This window comes from Cyanistes caeruleus, unplaced genomic scaffold (genome assembly GCF_971803275.1).
Source record: "Cyanistes caeruleus unplaced genomic scaffold, bCyaCae1.hap1.1 HAP1_SCAFFOLD_151, whole genome shotgun sequence".
In the NCBI taxonomy this organism is placed as follows: domain Eukaryota; kingdom Metazoa; phylum Chordata; class Aves; order Passeriformes; family Paridae; genus Cyanistes; species Cyanistes caeruleus.
This window is the reverse complement of record NW_028255945.1, coordinates 78,435-97,248: the sequence shown is the minus strand read 5'-3', so window position 1 is coordinate 97,248 and position 18,814 is coordinate 78,435. Positions and strand designations below refer to the sequence as shown.

Sequence of the window (18,814 nt, the reverse complement as noted above, 5' to 3'; positions counted from 1 at the left end):
CACAACACAATTACCATAAGCAGTTTGTTCCATGTAAATGACACCAAACTTGCAAACTCACAGCTAAACTTTAATGTTAAATGAACTTTCAAAGCTCATTTCATTTCACTAGCTCTTGAAGGGGGAAATGCTTATACTTTATACTAATATAACAATTGCCATACAGGCTAAACTCTTTATCTTAAACTATTATCTAACTACTTTTAACACACGTGCTCTGGTATATATGTAGTCTAAGCGTGAAAGCAATTTGCTGAAAGGGTAAACACACAACTACAATTTGCTTTATATACAGTTAGATGGAGTCTATACTTTTCTTAGATCTTCTACAGAATTTCCTTCACAAACAGACTATGATTTAACACGATTCAGTCTTGGAACGTTCACTGCTCCCGTGATGTCAGCTGGCAGCTGATCGGTGACTGAGGGCTTTGATGTTCAGGTTGTTCTTCACATCCTTCTAAATCTTAATACAAAGGATAACTGAAAAATTGGTAGAGACACAACATCATAATAACAACATAAAATTTCTGTTGGCAACTGTCTGTGTAGTGCTCAGACACAACTGTGTCCTGACAGCTCCACTTCTGATCCATGTCTGGAGTACCAAGGCTGTGTGGTGACTTCTCTGTTCACTGGATCTCGTGTGTTCAGAGGCACAGTCTGGTCAGATGGACAGGTGACCTTTTTGAACCTGCCAACAAAACACAGACACTTCTCCCCTTGAAGTTAATGAATTACACTAATCAAATGCTTTTAGGGCATCAATTTCCCCCGTTTTTTTAAAAAAAACCAAAAAACGAGATGTACTTCTGTTATACACATCAACATTAACACAAAACTATATACAATTAGTAAGAACCTATAGCAGTTAAAAATCAATTAAATCATAAAGATTATTAATAAGATATGTAATATAAAACTACTGTTAATTACTAAAACACTGCACCAGCATCCCATAGTTAGCAAACCAACAGAAACAAAAAATCATCAGTGAAGGATTGGATCACCACCTCCGGAAATGATTCTCCAAGCCCACTTCAAAATTGATCCAGCTGTCATATTAATAGGGTCAAATTGCTGAGTCAAAAAGTGACTCAAATACTGATTTGGGACAGAAAACATCTGGATCTGCTGGCAAACTTTCTGTCCAGGTAAAGTCAAGGCTTGGCCAGGGCCTGGCTTTAAACTGGAAAGATGCCTCTTAACTCATTTCTAAAACAAGGTTCTCAATAGCAGCAGCTAGGAGATGCTTACAGCACAGCAAACTGTTAAAATACATTTGTACAAATCAAATGATCAGAAGCCTCAGGTACCAGACCAATTAAACCATTCAGCAGCTGGTTTAATCTGAAGCCTCTCCCATGGCAGCTGATCCTCAGCAATGGTACATCTTCTTAAAATTCTGGAAACACTGAAAAATAAGAAAGCTATAACAAACAAAAACTGCAGAGATTGCAACAACCAATAGAACTCCTGATGAAGTCAAGGGTGTTATAAAACTTAACTTAAAAACATTCAAGCCTAAACATAATAAAACCTGACTTCGCTTAATTCTATTAACACTTAATCTATATTAAATAAAAACATACCTTAAATCTTATTCTGTTACTACAAAGGCAGCTAAAAGTTTGATATATACCTTCTAAACACAATATAACAGTAACATGGATTCACTATAAAGATTATAAAAACATAACAAATACATCACAATTCTATGTCATCTAGCTTTGAGAATAACTCACAATAACTGCAAATGGTACTAAAAATACTCATTCAAAACAGGAATTTGCCTAGTATATGTTCAAATTGGTTAGGATTTTAAAGTGCAGTTTTTCTAGAGAAAAACCACAACAACACAGGATTTGGCAAGTTGCCATTCAGCTTTTGTAGCACTTTTCAGAAACATTAAGTCCAATTCTTAAACTAAAATCTAAAATCCAAATTGGTATATATGCAGTTATATGTATTTTATATAACAAAAGGACTCACATTGAAATTACCTTATTAAAATTGTGGAAAAAACAAGCAAATGGGTAATATATACTTTAACTTAACTTTGTCTTGTACAGGTAAGTTCTCTTAACTAATTATTTTTTAAACCACAAATCTCTTTTGTAGATAAGATTAATGGAAGGTTTTCTTAGAAGCTGTAAATCATACCATATTTAACCTTAGGTTTTAAAACTAATTATTGCAAGGTAACTTCTTTAATATTCACCTTAAACACCTTTTTTTTGAAAAGGGACCTATTTAAACTTTCAAAGATTCACAATAATTTCTCCAGGAAAACTCTAAAAAACTCCAATTGCATAAATTCATTATTACTTAAACCACAAAATTAACTCTAAAAGGGTATATAAAAACATTTAAAAAACCCATGAACCATGACTTTTTAACAAACTGGGTACTATCCCAGTGCTTTTTCTTAGAGAGGGAGGGGGGGGGGGTGGACTGCCCGCCCTGCTGCTGCTCTCTGCTGCTGTTGTCTTTCTTCACATTCTCCACATACTCTCGCAGGAAAAAACCCCAAAAACCTCACAAAGTTAACTTTAACACATACAGTTGTTTCTCTCAATCTCTCTTGTTCACTGATAGAGGAAAAAAGGGGCACAATTTTTACAAAAGCAGGCAATGTTACACAAAAAGTCTCTCACGGCCAGGTGCTAACAACGGTGACCATTGCAGCTTATCAACTTCTAATTACAGTGATGAATTTCAAACTAGATACCATATAGTTTGTGATTTTTTGGCTATTTTGTCACTTTTTGAAGCTGTCTGAGCCACCTGTTCCTGCTCAGCAGTTTCTGTAATTGTTCAGTGTGGCCTTGGAACTTTTTCTGCACTGCTTCTGCCCCGGGGGTGCCCCTGCTCTCTGCGCACACCTCAGTGCTCCCCCATGTCCCCCTGGTTCGGGTGGAAACCAATCTAAATTTGGATTCTTTTCTTCCAGGGTAGTAAAGTTGGAACTTGAATATGATTGTAGTGTTAAGAGTGACTCCAAAAGTGAAGCAAATAGTTCAGGATATATCACATCCTGCCGTAACTGAACAGATTCTGTTGTTTCAGTGTTTGCTCTGGAATTTCTTTCTCATTATTTCCTTCTCTCTGAGTCTCCCTCCCTCTTTCCATGGGCAGCACAGATAGGAGTGTTTGCCCAGCAGTGGGAGGTAAAGGAATGAGCATACCCATAAGCAAGAAGTCCAGGGAGCTCCTTGCGCAAATCAAAACCCTTAAGCTGTGGCTTTTCTAAAAAGCAGGTAAATAAATCATGTGCTGCTTGCCTTTCCATCTTACCGTCAGCGCTGTTGCAGCCCTACAAGGTTTGGCAGCACGTTACGGCCAGGACTCTCCTCTGAGGTCGCCTGGGGCGCGGCACCGTTGCTTTTCGCCGTCCTTGCTGTGGAGGACCCGTCCCCTGTCGCCGACTCCCGTGGCCTTCGCTTTTTAATGTCCCAAAGGTCCCAAAGGTCCCAAGGGTCCCATTTGTTCGGGCGCCATTTGATGAGTTTGGCGGGAGACAAGCAGCACTCAATATGAATGATCAGCAAGTCTCCTTTATTGGTAACTCCAAACTCCCTATATAACATCAATAATTAGGCTCATACATAGTGCAAAAGCAAGCTCATTATTGGGTATTTTGTTTAAGGACAACTCCACCTAGTTCCACCTTCTTGTGGTTGTTCATCTGTGCTGAATCCACATTCTTCTGATCACAGTGTCCTGTTCTCAGTTCACAGTTATCACTAAGGTCTTTCTGACATTGCCACATCTCATACCAACTACACTCTACTGTTGTTTAATTCTTTCTCAGCTAATTGCTGCATGGGAACACGACCTTTGTTAGCTAGCCACTCTTCCACACTGTTGAGCTTCGGGAGCCTCCCAGGAAGCACCAGCCCTCCCCAGCCCACCCTTGGGAGCACTTTTTCTTTTCTCTCTGCTGACGATTTTATCCCCAAAACTGCCGTGGGAACGTTGTAACCAAACACATCCTCCGGCGCTGCACTTTCCTCCTGTGAATTCCCTGTGCAGGGAATGTGTCTGTGCTTTTCCCTGCTCTGGTCACTGACAAACAAACCTGAGCCCGTGGGACTGTCAGAGCTCCTCCATGCAATGAAATCAGGTTGTGTTTCTCATGGCATGTTCTGGAGGAGCTTTTCTTGGTGTGTCTTGTGCTGCTGGAAATGACACAAGAGCCAGGAGGGAACAGAAGCTGCTGCTGCCCGTTGGCTCAGGGCCAGGGAACCAAGTTGTGCTCCCGGGCAGTTGGGCCCTGCTGGAAGCAGAGCCGCGTTTCCCTTGAGCAGCTCAAGCTTGTGACAGCTCCAAACAGGAAACCTCAGCAGAAAACTCTTCCTCCAAACTCAGCTGCTTTCCCTCCTGCAGCTGTTTGGGAAAGAGCCTCAAAGCACAGACTCTGCTGGGAGCCATTGGTGCATTTCCTCCCTCCCGGCAGCAGCAGCTCCTGAGCCCTTCACGGGCTCCTGGCCCTTCCCAAACCCTTCAGCTCCCTTGGAACTCTCAGCACTCACTAACATAGGTATTTCTTTCATATTTAAATTGCATTTAAACTTCTCTTTTTCTCTCCTCTCTATCTTTTTAATCTCCTCTTTATCTCCTTTAATCCTGTCAGCCCCAGTAGGATGGGGAATGGAGTCTTGGGGTGGGTGTGGGATGAACTGAGGATCCAGCAGAGAAGGGCAAGGCAGAGGGGAGAGGACTCAGCCAACCCTTCTCCTGCTCTCTCCTCCCCCAGGCTCCAGCTGAAGCAAGTCAGACTGGAAAGGATCCCACAAATGCTGTGTTCTCCTCCCTCTGAGCTTGGCTGGGGATCCTCAGCTTCAGCCTGGTGCAGTGGCTGAGATTCGCTAAATTGAGTTTTTTGGCTAATGCACTAAATAATGTGGTGGGTTTAGCGCTGGCTGAAATCTCCAGGGCACTTACTCATTTCTCACTGTGAGATATGGATTAGGAGAAGGGAAAACCAGGCTTAAAAGTTAGAAGGAATAAAGAAACTTTATTAACAGGACTATAAGAAATAAGAAACCAGAATAAAACCTCCAGAAACCTTTTCTCTCCCCAACCAACTTTTTCCTTTCTCAACTGACAGTGTAGGGACAAAACTTGGGATGTTAATGCAGTACCAACTATACGATAGCCTTTTCATCAGTATCTGTAGGGAGAGGAGTTTTCTCTTGTTATTCCATGGAGAGTTGTCCACAAGAAAAGACTTTTCTTGTGCTTTTTCCTTTCCATGAATAGCAGCCACCCAGGGCAAAACTCTGCCATCATGCCTTCCTCCCATTTCCACACCACTCTGAGGTGTGTTCACGGGCCATGAACTCAAGGGGTATTATTTTAAAGATTCAAGAGTTACTCTCTTCATCTGTCTTGGTGATCATCTCTGGGGACAGAAGTTTTCCTCTTCTCTCCCTGGGGACAAAGGATCTTCATCAGCTCTCATCTCTCTCTCTCTGTTCACGCATCTCATGGGATCACAGATACTCCACCACCTGCTTGGCTTCATCAATGGATACCTTTGCTCAGATTTACACTTTGAATCCTTCATTCCCCCCAATACTCTTTCATTAATGAAAGGAGTTATTTTTCAGAATGTTATTGTCCATCTCCATGGCCCTAGCAAAAGACTATTTCAGCTCATTAAAGCATCTCCTCATTCTCCTTCCACCTGAGGCTTGACTCTTCCTCGTACTGACCTTGATGTTTGATGTTGTCTTTTACGTGTCGATCGCTCCCACTTTGCGCTCTCTGGAGAGGGGATGAAGGCTGCAGGTCTCATCTGTGTAGTGAAAGGGTTAAATGTGGCCCAAGGTGTGGCAGGCATTCCTGGTGTGGGATTTCAGCTCAGCAGCCCCTGGAAGGCAGGGGACGGTTTCCAGCTTGGAGCCGTCTGTGCAGGCCATGGCGGGGATGGGCGAGATGTCAGCAGCCGTGGCCCGGCCCAGCTTAGGGCCGGGGTCCCCCTGGGGAGGGCTTCAGCCACCCCACTGGAATGGGACTGGGAGGGCTTCCCGGGAGGGGCCACAGCAGAGCCCGGCCTGGCCTGGGGCCGGGGGAAGTCCCGCAGTCTCCATCCCCCCAGCCCAGAGCCACTGGGCTCCAGCCCAGCCCCTCCAGGCCACACAGGCCGTGGGGAGCAGGGCCAGCCACACCACAGCTCCAATACCTTTCCAGGCTGCAAACAAAAAGAGACAACTTCCCCAGCTGGAGCTTTTAAAAGGTGCTATTCACAAAGGTGATCTCACTTTTCAGTGCTGCAAAATGCTGTCAGTTCTCAGAACTGGCCAGCTCTTGGCCTGATCTCAAGCAGAGAGAAACTCCCAGCAGCCGCTCTCAGAGAAATCACTTCTGTGGGTGTTTTCTGCTTTTATCTCTAAAATGCCAAACCACCACAGATGGCCTGCTGGGAAGGGGTTCGGTGCCCCCTCACCACCCCTCGGAGGGCAGAAAGAAAGAGAGCTTCCCACGTTTCTTTCCTCTCTTAAATCTGTTGTCATCAAAGTGTTTCCAGCTTTTCTAATTGGCTTAGCAATGGGCCTGTTCTCAGAGCCAGACAGTGATTGGTTTTGCCAGGCATGGAGAAAGCTTTTAGCAGCTCCTTTTAGCAGAAATAGCATTCCCATGGCTGGCTTCTTCCCTCCTCACCAAAATTTAACCCATGCAAAACCAACAAAACTGGCCACTGGTGGTCCTGGGGCAGGGGAACCTGCAGGCTTGGAGAAAACTTGAAGAACTTGTGTGGAGCCATTCAAAAACGTAACGTGGCTTCATATCTAGACACACAGCTAAAACCCAGCTATTTCTCTATTCTTTTTCTTTTCAGCTGAGAAAGGAAGTCACAGGTGATGGGGTCTCTATTCCACATCTCTTGGGTCCCTGCCTCATAGCTCCCAATTTGGATGAAAGTTACCCATTTGGTCCCTCTGGCTTCCTCCTCCCACCATCTCCTACATCTTCCCCCATTCTTCTGTGACTTTCTTCTTCTCTTTCCTTATGACCATTGCAGCCTCATCTCTGTGGCTCACAAATGTGCCCAGGGGGCTCCAGGGGTGAGGCACAGGCCCACATGCTTCTTTGAGATGCCCCAGCAGTGCTGCAGCAGGCTGATGGCTGTGCAGTTCCTTTGGCACAGGAACAGGCATTCCTGGGTTTAGTCAGAAGCATCAGTGGCCAAAATCCCAATTTCCTTTGGTTTAGTCCCACCTCAGAGCTCAGTTGTGGGGCAGGATGTGGGTGCTTGGGGCACTGCAGCGCATGAACGATGCACGGTCCCCAGGGGTGGTATATCTGGAAACATTTATTACAAGTGTACATCACTTTTGTGCTGTTTTTCCTATTGGGTTAGAATAGTGTGAGCCTGGATAGCCAATAGTATAAATGTTCAGATGGCTGCTAAGGAATAATAGTCATGATCAATTCCATATTAGCAACATCAGTTTTATTTCCCTAGGACAAGTGCTTGTATAACAATTTCTTCTGCAAACTACTCTGCTTCTGCTACTTGTTACATTTTAGAAACTCTGTTCCATCCATCCTGCCTTGACTGAGGAGCAACCTTTGTTCTCTTAGGACAAGTTCTCTTTGTTTTCTCTCTCCACAGAGCAGTCTTGGAGTTACTCTTGGATCTCTTGAACAACAGGGTTTGGCCCATTGTCAGGCTGTAAATAATGAGCGGTGGGACCACTGGTGCTGTTAAGTCGATTTATTGCTGGAATGCATCAGAAAAGGTCTCAGTCTGAAGGCATGAGATTTTGGAGGGGTAACAAGTGGGCCATAGCTCAAAGGTAGTCACGAGTTTCTTTGTTACACAGCAATATATCACATTTTGGCCCAATGGACAGCTGACATGGAGTTTATTATTACTTAATCACCTTTCACCTTTGCCAAGTTCTGCTGCACTGTGTCTGCTTTTCACCCAATACACTGCTAGCTCACCTACACACATGTGCTTCTTAGGATAATATTTAGATTCATAGCTTACTCTATAAAATCACACAATTACAGTTGAAATCTCTCCACCATCTCACTCAATGCAGTTTCTTATTTACTTATGGCATATTCTTACTTGCAGCTATAGGAACATAAGCTTATGATTTCTCGACTCAACGTCTGTGAACCTTTAGCATTGCATGAACCCAAGCTCCTTCCAAGGCTGTAAATTAAACCCTTCAGTATCTGTGGAAGTTTCTGTCATTTCCCACAGCCCAGCAAAGGATTTGTGACCCTTTGTGACAGAGGAGAACCTGCCAGGCAATTTTGTGTTTGCTGTAGGGAAGGTTGGGTTGCTCTGCATCAATTCCCAGAGCAGCGCAGAGCATTGGCTTTGTGATGTCAGGGCATGGATGCCACCTTGTCGTGGTGACATCCCAAGGTTGCCTTGGTGCACGGAAGGCCTCAGGCTCAGAGCAGCTCTTGGGCTTGCTCAGTGCAGGAGCATCCTCCTGCTTGAGGCGTTTGTCAGTGGGCAGCTGCACACTGACAGGAGCCTTGTTTGTTTTTGTGGTGGAGCAGAGTGTGCAAACTGGCACAGCAGTGCTACAATGATGGAGCAGCTCGCTGTTGCCGTTTGCACCATTTATGTCATCGGCTACTCCGGCTATTATCTGACCAACCTGGCACGTAAGTAGAGGTTTTCCCTGGCTGGAACCTGAGCTGGCTTTTGTAGGTCTCCCTGCTCTTTCTTAGTGACCGGGTTGCTATTGAAACACAAAGACCATGAGGATGCCCCTGGTTTGGTAAAGCTCCTGTCAACACCTTCAGCAAAACACGGGGTGTCTGTAGCCAGGGGGCTGCGGGCAGCATTTGCAGGGCTTCTGTTCCCTCCACGGGAGAGCCTGTGGCAGCAGAGTCTGTCATTTCCTCACTTTGCTGGCTCAATCTCTTGGGGTGACTTTACTTTTAAGATAGCTCTGAGAGCTGGGGAAGTTGAAACTGCTGGAGGCTGATGGGAGTTTTTTCTCCTGACTAATTCCTGGCCATGGGTGAGAATTGGCAGCGGTTTTAACTATTGAGAAGTGAGATCAACCTGTGAACACCACCTGAAGATGTGAGGCCGGGAATTTCTTGCTCTCTTTGGTTTCTGGCTTCTGAGGAGGTCACAGGGCTCTGTCTCGGCCTCCTCCCCCGCTCCAGGCCGGACAAGGCTGCAGAGGGCGGGGTGGGGGGAGAAACGGAGCCGGCCAGCCTGACTTGGTTTGCAGTTTCTGCCACTGAACTGAAACCTGACACCATCAACATCTGCAGCTTTAGCAAGATTTTAACTCTTTTACTACCTGCATGAGACTTGCAGATTAATCCTTTTTTTCCAGAGAGAGGGAGAGGGAGTGATCAACCATCAACCCATCAAAGAGAGTGAAGAAACAAATTAAATTTAGAGGGGGAAGAGAAAGAAGGAGATGCTTTAATAAGCTGAAATATTTTTCTGTTAAAGCTATGGGCATGGACAGTAGTGTTCTGAAAAAATCTCCTTTAATTCATGACAGAGTATATTGGGAGGAATGGAGAGTTTCCAAGTGTGGATTTTGAGCAAATGATGAAGTAGTTGTGACACTGTGAGATGCTGGAACAGAGGGGGAGAAGTAATAGTTGAAGATTTGTGTCTTTTAAGAAGCAAAAAAGAAAACTTCTGTTTCCAGGGGGGCTCAGAAAAACAGATAGAGAACTTTTGCCTTTGAATAACTCATTCATAAAAATGACATCCCTGGACTCATGACCCATAACACACCTCAGAGTGATGGGAAATGGGAGGAGACAACTGATGGCAGATTTCTGGGCAGCTGGCATCAGAGAAATAGAAAGCTATGAAGAAAGATAGTTTTCATGTGAAAAACTCCATAGATAGCAGAAGAAGACTTCTGTTTCTCTGCAAAGACTGATGAAAAGACTCTAGCAGGAATTGGGACTGTTGTAAACACCAAAGATCCAAAGTTTTTTGTCTCCATGTTGTCATGTAAACAAGGGAATGGTTGGGTAGTGGGGGAGAAAAGGGTTGTTCTGGAAGTTTTATTCTGGTTTCTTATTCTTGTAGTTTTTGTCAATAAACTTTCTTTATTCCATTTAAGTTTTAAGCCTGTTTTGCTCTTGTTCTAATCCATATCTCACAGCAAGAAATAAGTAACTTTTCTAGTGATTTTTTAGTTGCTGCTTTAAACCACACCAGTCAAGCAGGACACCTTTGAAAATGCAGACTAGGAGATCTTCTCAGATGCTGTTCTAAATAGGCCACGGTTCTCTCCTCTTTTCTCAAAGAATTTGGTTCTTTTTCCTTGCCCACTGCAGGTCATCTGAGCCGTGTGTTCAGAGGTGCCGATCCTGAGGTGAGTCAGAAAGGAACATTTGATGCTCCTGGTGTTTCAGAATTGTGCAGGGAACTGTGAGCTTGGCCTGTGGCAGTAGAGTGCAGAGGGCCAGCTGGGTGGGCTGAAAGAAGATCCATTTCCATGTTTACAACAGCAATAGCAAAGGCATTGTTGGCTATTTCCTAATTTTCCATTGCAGAGCTTTAAAAGAACTCAAAGCTCAGATTTGCAGAGAGAACGTTGCTTGCTGATAGTAGCCAGGGTGAACTCTCTAATTCAGAGCTATTTGCAGCCTGGCTGAATTAACCCATTTTAATTTACTTGGAGAGACTTAGAATCCCATTGCTATCAAAGCTGATGATTTGTGCTTGGTAGAGCTGGTTGTAGAAATAGAGCTGAATAGAAATAAGGTTCTAAATGATAGGAGCTGCCTGTCCCTAACTCCACCATCTGTCCACAGAGCCCAGAAGCAAGAGCAGACTCTGCTGTGGCTCCCTCTGCTCCTGGAGAAGAGGCCAAAGAGGAGCAAAATGAGCAAAAGGAGCACGAGCCTCCAGCTGTGGTCACAGCCCAGCCTGACCATGCCCAGACAGTAAGTGCCAGTGCTGGGTGCTGCTGTCTTTAGTGCAAGGCAGAGCTGCAAGTTTCTGAGCAGCCAGCACTTGCTGTTGCTGGCTGAGGATGCTGAGTGCTGGAGTCCTGCCAGCACCCAGCCATTCCCCCATCCCGTGGCAGCTGGAAATTGGGCTTTGAGCCGTCGTGCTGAGGCCCCAAAGCGCTGCTGCCTGCGGGTGAGCAGCTGGCTGCTTGGCTCAGGGAAGCTCTGTCTCTTGGCTTCTGCCAAGCCATGGCCAAGGGCTCACACGGCATTTCTGGGGCTCACAGGGCTTGCTTTGTTTGCTGTCCCTTTTTGGAAACCTCTGCATGACCTGGAGAAGTGTTCTGCAGTTTCCTTGAGTAATTCTTCACTTCTGCAGAGTCTTTTAGGCCACCTGTCTTTTGGCTTTTGATAAGCTGCAAGGAGATGATTGTGTTGTCCATGAAGCTGTGGCCGGCCATTCTTGTCCTGTGTGGCCAAAGAAACAAACTGTGTAGTTCTGAACCCTTCTTCTGAGGCAAAATCCACAAGTGGCAAGTTTCTCTTGATACGTTTTGTGGTGAAGTCTGCAGCTTTGGAAACTGCATTGGAGCCTAGTGTGGGGGCAAAGCTGCAAGTCCTTGAGTGCTGTCTTTTGTTGCTAAGAACCCCTTTAGAGATGGTTGTTTTTTCTCCTCAGAGCTGTTTTCCTCCTCCTGCCTCTTCTGTCCTGACACTCCCTGTTTAACCTATAAATTTCTGCCTGTCCTAGTGAGGTGAGACAATTCCATGGTTTAGGTGGTTTTTGGTGACTTTGGTCATACATGCATTACATGACACATGGCTTCCTTCATTGGCATCCCTAGGGGTGTGTCAATTAATTTGTTGGTGGGGCCTTTTGAGGATCTCTGTCACTGCCACTCAGAATTCTCAGCTGACAAAAGAGGGAGGAGAAATACCTTGGTCCTCTTCCATATCCTGAGGTGGCCATAGAGGCTCTCTGAGCTGCAGCAGAGGATCCAATTGCACACATCCTTGTCTCCTGAATGAGCAGGATTTCTAACAAGAGTGTGGATGTCAGAAGGGCAGGAGTGGCAGGGCAGGCCTGAAAAGGGCAGCTCCCAGGCACTTGCTCTCCATTTGTGTGTACAGAACATCGAGGCAGAGCCCCAGGCAGAGCTGCCCGAAGCTCCGATGGCCATCATGGCAGTGAAGAGGAGGCCTGAGGAAGAAAGGAGAAACATCGAGGAGGAGATGAATCTCCACTGGCAGAGAGGAAATCAACGAAACCAGGTGAGTGAAAGTGAGGCAGACACTCCACTCATGGAAATTCCTCTCTGTCGCTCTTCACAGGCCTCCGAGGAGGAGCTTCTGGCAGAGCTGCAGGAAGCTGAGGCTAGGATCAGGGCAAGAGAGAACAGGCTGGAGGAAGAAAGGAGAATCATCCAAGAGAAATTAGATCTCCTCGCTCAGCAGCAAGAAGCTCTAGAAAATCGAGTGAGTGAAAGAGCGATAGGCACAGCAGTCACTGCAGTCTGGTGCTTTCTGCCCTTCTTGCCTTTCCTCTGCAGAGCAGCAGGGGGCTGGGCTGATGCCTCTCAGTGCCATCCTGCTGTAGTGTCTATCCCAGCTGCTTGGAAGGACATTTCCTGCTGTGCTCAATCTCAGCTGCTGCCCTGGACAGTGGCACCAGTCATTTGCCCCTTTTGCCAGCACTCATCTCAAGGGATTCCTGCTGGCCTGCTCCTGCTCTCCTTGTTTCTTCAGGGCTTTTTGCAAGTGAACACAGTCCCCCAGACAGATTTGGAATACAAGCTGCAAGCTGTCTGTATGCCTTGGTGAATCTGCTGCTGTCCTGCTCTTTCCCTTTGCTCACAGTCAATGAGCCTTGGCACACAGGGACAAGCTGTGGTCTCTGACTGCTTTGTTCTCTTTGACTTGAGGTGGACGTGTTGATATCTCACCTGGCAGCCTGCGAAGGCTTCCAGCAAATGCCGGCTGATGAAGAGCCCCAAGGTCGGCGGGAGGCACAGGTACTGTCCCAAGCACAAGTGCTGCAGGCTGAGCACCTTCTGAAGATGGTGCAGGAAAAGAGGACTGAGGGGGAGGAGCTCCAACATTAGAACAAGGAGCTGCAAATGTGTCTGCAGCCCTTGGAGGGGGAAAGGGATCCGTGGGAGGAAGTGGAATGGTCGTTGTTGCAGTCATCCTTGAGAAAATCCAGGAAAATGGAATATGAAACTGGCCATCAACTTGATTAAAACCAACCTTGGGTTTTGACCATTTGGTTCCAGAAGTGGGCATCCAAAAAATCCAGTTGATGAGCTTTGCATGTGGCTAACAGCAACTTCCTAAGGGCTTGCATTTGAAAAGGGAACTCGGGGTAATCTCTGCCAGCCAGCTTCCTGACACAAACTCCTTTCTTCTCGCAGATCTACACAGGCTCTTCCATTCAATCTGCTGCAGCAGCAGCAGCTGCATCTAAAGGAGCCTTTGTTGCCCAAGCTGAGCAGTGGAGCCGGGGCAGTTTGTCCATTTCCAGCAGTGACACATCTGCTGCTCAGCTCCAGGAGAGCCTGGGAGACTTCGTGGAGCAACTGAGTACGTCTGGTGTATTTCTTGTCTGAGGGACAGTGTATTGTGTGCACGTGCCAGCAGAGCTGTAGCAAATGATCCTCCTCACTTTGGTGTCCCAGAGACATTTAGGACTCCCCACAGGAACTGCTGTGCTCTGAGGCAGCGAGAGAGCGCTCTGGCTGCTCCTGCTGCCTCTGAGGGCAGCTTGGACTGGCTCGGCTTTGCCTGGCATTCCCTTGCCACTAAAGGCAGAAGCAGGAATTGTTCTTGGATCAGCAGGAGGCTGTGGCCTAGCAAATGATCTATGCAAGTTCTGTGTGGTAGTGGCCAAACTGAACAGAGTATTTAATTCCTAAATTCTCCTTAGACTCCCGACTTCCCACCTGTTGTCAGCACCAAAAGACTTCACAGAAACTGATTTGGGATTTGTCTTTTTGTTGTGGTTCTGTTTTCTGTGTGGTGTTTTTTATAGATTTTTGTTTTGGTTTTGGTGGTTTTTTGGTAGTTTTTTTTTTCTCCATCCTGAAAGAGCTGTTCTGCCCCATGTGTCTTACTGGTGTCATTTTTAGGACTGTTTTTATTGCCTCTACTACATCTACAAGGTTTTTATGAGAATGCTGTATTTTTGTCAGTGAGGACTCCTTTGAAAGAACATCAGGTGACAGCAGAAACAGAGAGCAAGAGATGTTTTCATTGGGCCCACAATGAAGAAACAGATACTTGTATAACAATCTGTAATTAATATCCTAGTTTTATTTTTCTAAAGATGTGTCCAAGAGACACATCCACATGGTGTGATCAGATAAAACAGCACTGCAGGCATTTCTCAGGAGCGAGCCTGCAGCCCCTGTGCTGTGTATTCCTCAGATCCATGGCACGTTTTCATCCCTGATTCCCAGCCATTCCCATGACTCTTAGAATCCTACCTATTGGCCCAAGCCCTGCTCAGATCAGTCTCTGGGAAAACACATCAAGCCCTCTGTGATTCTGCAGCACAACCCATTTAATCTGCTTCTTGCCCATAACAGCTGCCAGTGCTGTGCTCTCAGAAAAGACCTGGTGGGGCTGAGAAAAGATCCCAGCTGATTTGGTGTCTACCTTCACCTGCTGGGACACAAAAGGGCCTTGATCTGCACCTGGCTGTGTCTGATCTCCAAGGCAATGCTGGTGTGTCCTGAACGGGGGCCACAGCTTGTCAGGGGCTCAGGCTGGCTGTGTCTTCTTGCCATTGCTTGTCAGTGCTCATGCTTGGCCTTTGCCAGCCTTGTGCTGTGCCCTGCTGTGCCCTCTGTGCTTCATTTCCTTCCAAGGACTGGACAAAATCAGTCTCTCTGCTGCCCATTTGTACTGCACAACTGCCTGTCTTGTTGCTGCTGTGCTTGCTGCCCAGCTGACCACAGAGGGTTCAGAGCCCCAGACAGCGGGGCTGCCTTTGGCATCTCCTGCAAGTTCAGATCTCTGCCTGAAAGTCAGCATCTTGCATTTTGTTTCCCTCAGGGAGGATGGTGAACAAGGAAAATCCCATCACAAAATACATTGAACTGGAAAGTCTTGGCAGCGGGTGAGTCCAACCACAGTCACTTCTACACAGCCATGGGCCAGGTGTTTCACTGGTGGAATATCCATCAAGTGGGAAGTCAGACAAGTTGTCCACATGTTTAGACAGCGGGCTTAGTCTGCCCCATCTCTCAGTACTGGCCAGAATTTGTCAAGTGTGCTCAGAAGGCATTGTCAAAGACATCTCCATGCTGCCAAGGTCTTGCCTGCAGCAAGGAACAGAACCTGGTAAATCTGCTTGTCTCTCAAGTGTGGGACAGCTCAGGATTCATTTCCTTCACATTTTTGGATGTCTCCAAATCATCTGGCCACACTAATGAAAGGAGAAGAATCTTGCTTGCCTGAAAGCACAACCTACCCCCAATGAGAGCTGTCAGATAACAGTTCTCAGGAACATTTCTCTCCAAGAGTTTGCTAAAGGAAATACTCCGTGCTCAGGATTAGAATTGCACAGTTTAGAAGCTGATAGCCGAGATGAAGGAATAAGCTGCCTTTTGGAGCTGAGGCAGTAAAGCCCAAGGCTTCAGGAACAGGCCCAGTGCCCAGGCACTTGAGGGGAAAATGCATCATCTGCCTTCTGGCAGACCCCTCCTGCAACCTGCAGCTTTTAGGCATTTACAGCAGAGCTCTCCTGTCTGGACTGGCTTTCAGTGCAAGATCTAAATGGCTTCTCCTTTCTTTGCTGCTGTTTTGTTTCTAGGGGTTTTGGAGAGGTTTCCAGAGCACTTGACATGGCAACAGGAGGAGAGGTAAATGTCAACAGCCCCTGCAGCCTCTGCTGCTCTCCAGGCCTTTCCCCACTGCTGACAGCTGTGGCTGGAGCTTTGAGTAGAGCTGTGCTGAAAAGGCACAAGAAGCACAGACTGGAGCCAGCCTGCAAATTGCACTTGGAACAGGCTTTGTGGACAAGGCAAATCGCCAGTGGCCACATGTCCTGTAACTGGCCCCCAAGGGAGCAGAGAAATGGGCTGTTGCAATGTCACTCCCTAATTACTCCAGTGATGAGGTCTAATCACAAGGCACTTGGGCACAGCTTGGCTGTGCCATTCCAAAATCACTTGCTCCATGTGTGTTGTGGTCTCATGCTACCAATTTTCTTAAATTACTCCTTTTCAATGTCATTTGAGGTGGCCATAAAGAAAATAAATGTGCAAGGAGTGAGTAGGAAGATACTAACCATGAATGAAATCAGGATCATGGAGAGTAATAGGAGTCCCAGGGTGGTGAATTACTTAGCCAGGTGAGTGGTCACGGTCCTATCCCTTGAATGTTTCTTTACATACTACAAGCATGAGAGCTTAAAAACCCACTTTGGTCACTGGCAGGAAATAGAGTTGTTAATGATTATATCTCTACTTATCTCCAATGGATGGGAAGAGACTGCATTTTGTCTGCATGAATCCACCCTGGCAAATGCAGACTGAACATTGTTCAAAACCCTGCATCAGCCCTATCTTAAGAATTCAATACCTTCTAAGTTCATTGGCTCCACAGTTCTTTGGGCTTGAGTTTTTCAAGTTTCTTAAATGCTGATGAACCATCCAAGAGAGGATTGCCCTTGCATTGTTGCCCCTCTTTTCCATTGCTGTGCATGCCAGGAAGACTAGGTGCTTATTTCCAGAAATGCCATGCGTGACAGGTTTTTTATCTGGGCTCTTCCTAAACTGCCTTTCTCCTTGAGACAGCACAGACTGCAAACACTGCACAGCCTAGAGGCAATGTCTATGCCTTTACTTCTGCCCTTGTCTCCAAGGGACCCAGAAACAAGACTCAAGCAAAAAACCAAGCTAGCCGTGCATGTTCACCTGCATGGCCTTGTTTCCTTTTTTCAGCTACCTTGTGCATGAGGAACTCTGGTTGGTGATGGAGTACATGGACGGAGGCACTCTGAGAGATCTCATCGACGAGATTCAAATGTCTGAAGGAGAGATTGCAGCTGTCAGTCGGGAGGTCAGGGATCCCATCTGTGCTTCCAAGGCCTTGAGCTGCATTGTCTGGGAAACAGGGGCTCAGAATGGGAGTGATTTCATGGGCCAAGCTTGGTTTCTGTGCTGCTCCTCGGCTATGGGCAAGCAAGAGCATCTCAAGGGAACTGTCTGCCAGTGCCCCTACACTCACTGGACTCACTTCCTGTACTCTTATCCCCTGCTCTTGTATTCTAGCTCTGTCTCATGCATTGGCATTTGCAGTTCTCCACTGAGAAAGGTGCTGCTCTGCTACTGTGGGAGCAGCAGGCTCTTGCTCTCAATGGCGCTGTGTTCTGCCATTCCTCCCCATTCCCCTGCAAAGGGAACCTTCCACAGCTGTTTCCTTGCTTGTACGATGAACTCACAGCACTACTTTTTGTCCTCCTGGTTCTGTTTTCTCTCTCAGTGCCTGCAAGGACTGGATTTTCTTCACTCCAACCATGTGATCCATCGAGATGTCAAGAGCAACAACATCCTTCTCAGAACCGACGGCTCTGTCAAGCTGGGTCAGTGTATTCTTGCTCAGCTTCAGCCTTCCAGGAATGGGGGGTGTGGGGCTGCTTTCAGTGACTGCCAGCTCCCCAAAAATGCTGCTGCTGGCAGTGCAGGGGTCCCCCCTGCTGTGGGCTGAAGGCACAGTTGCAGTGTGCACACAGCTATGACAAGGAACCACAAGCAGCCAAGAGTGCTATTGCTCTGTGTGTGTCTGTGTGTGTTCCTTCCAGAGGGAGGGAGCTGCAATCTAAACCTTCAGGGGAACAAAAGGCACTGCTGGAGGAAGTGTAAGAAATGGGGGGATGTTTGAAGTAGCCAATTCATATTTCCTTGGCTAAAGCCCTAAGGAAACAGAGCAGGGAGTGTTGTCCAGGAAATTCAACTGCACATTCTCAAACTTCTACCGGGGAATTCTCTGGCTTGGTTTCCTAATTGACAGTATTAAAATTAAAAGAGTATTTTGCTTTCTCCTCAGCTGATTTTGGCCTTTCTGCTCAGCTCACCCCTGAGCAAAATCAGCGGTGCTCGGTGACCGGGACTCCTTGGTGGATGGCACCTGAAGTGGTGAAGCGTCAACCATATGGCCCCAAAGTGGACGTGTGGTCTTTTGGAATTGTGGCAATTGAAATGGCCGAACAAAAAACTCCTTATGACAGTTTCACTGCTCGATCGGTAAGGAGCAAATACTCTCTGATCCCGCTGTCTTTCTCACCTGTCCCGTGTTCTCTGCTCACTGCACAAAATCCCATGGCCATCTGCTGGAAGTACTTCCACCAAGGCCCCTTCTACAAATGTCCCTGCAGCACATCAGCATCTGCTGGAGCTTTGGTTGCAGCACTGGGGGAACTCAAGCCTTACCTCGCCCAAACCATCTCCATTCTCAGGCAGCATTTTGCTTTGCCTTAGAAGTCGTTCCAGCTCTTTTGGCTGCGTAGATGGCCCCAAGAATAGGAAACAAGCGTCTCAGAGCTGCTGTTATCTTTCCAGAAATGAAGCAAAGAAACTCAAACCAAACCAAGTTTCTAAAACAGTGCTTTTGAGAGAAGAAGTGCAGCCCCATTCTTCTCACAGGGAAACTTGTCTGAAACCCAGAGATGAGGCTGTAAAGCCAGAGTCTCTTCTGCTTCTTGTGCAGTGCTGCTGGGACACTCAGTGACCACCTTCTTTCCTAACCCAAGCCACTTTCTCCATATCACCAAGCTGGAGCCTGGTGACGGGGAGAGCCTGCCAAAACCTCCTGTTTGTTTCCTGGCACTTTCTGGGATGGGCACAGCGTTAATGCATTGACTTGAGAATCCAATGAGCACAGGGTTACCACA

General features: G+C 46.7%; 1 protein-coding gene across 1 annotated transcript; it reads left to right on the top strand.

Moving 5' to 3' along the window:
• Positions 1-11,592: 11,592 nt before the first annotated feature.
• On the top strand, positions 11,593-17,506 carry LOC147645870 (serine/threonine-protein kinase PAK 3-like; the record flags this gene model as incomplete). The annotated part of the gene is made up of 8 exons (XM_086874166.1): positions 11,593-12,396; positions 12,843-12,932; positions 13,332-13,500; positions 14,974-15,037; positions 15,734-15,782; positions 16,161-16,273; positions 16,866-16,983; positions 17,407-17,506. Coding segments are annotated over exons 1-8 (1,126 nt in total), but the record flags the coding sequence as incomplete, so codon positions are not given.
• Between the last annotated feature and the right edge of the window lie 1,308 nt (positions 17,507-18,814).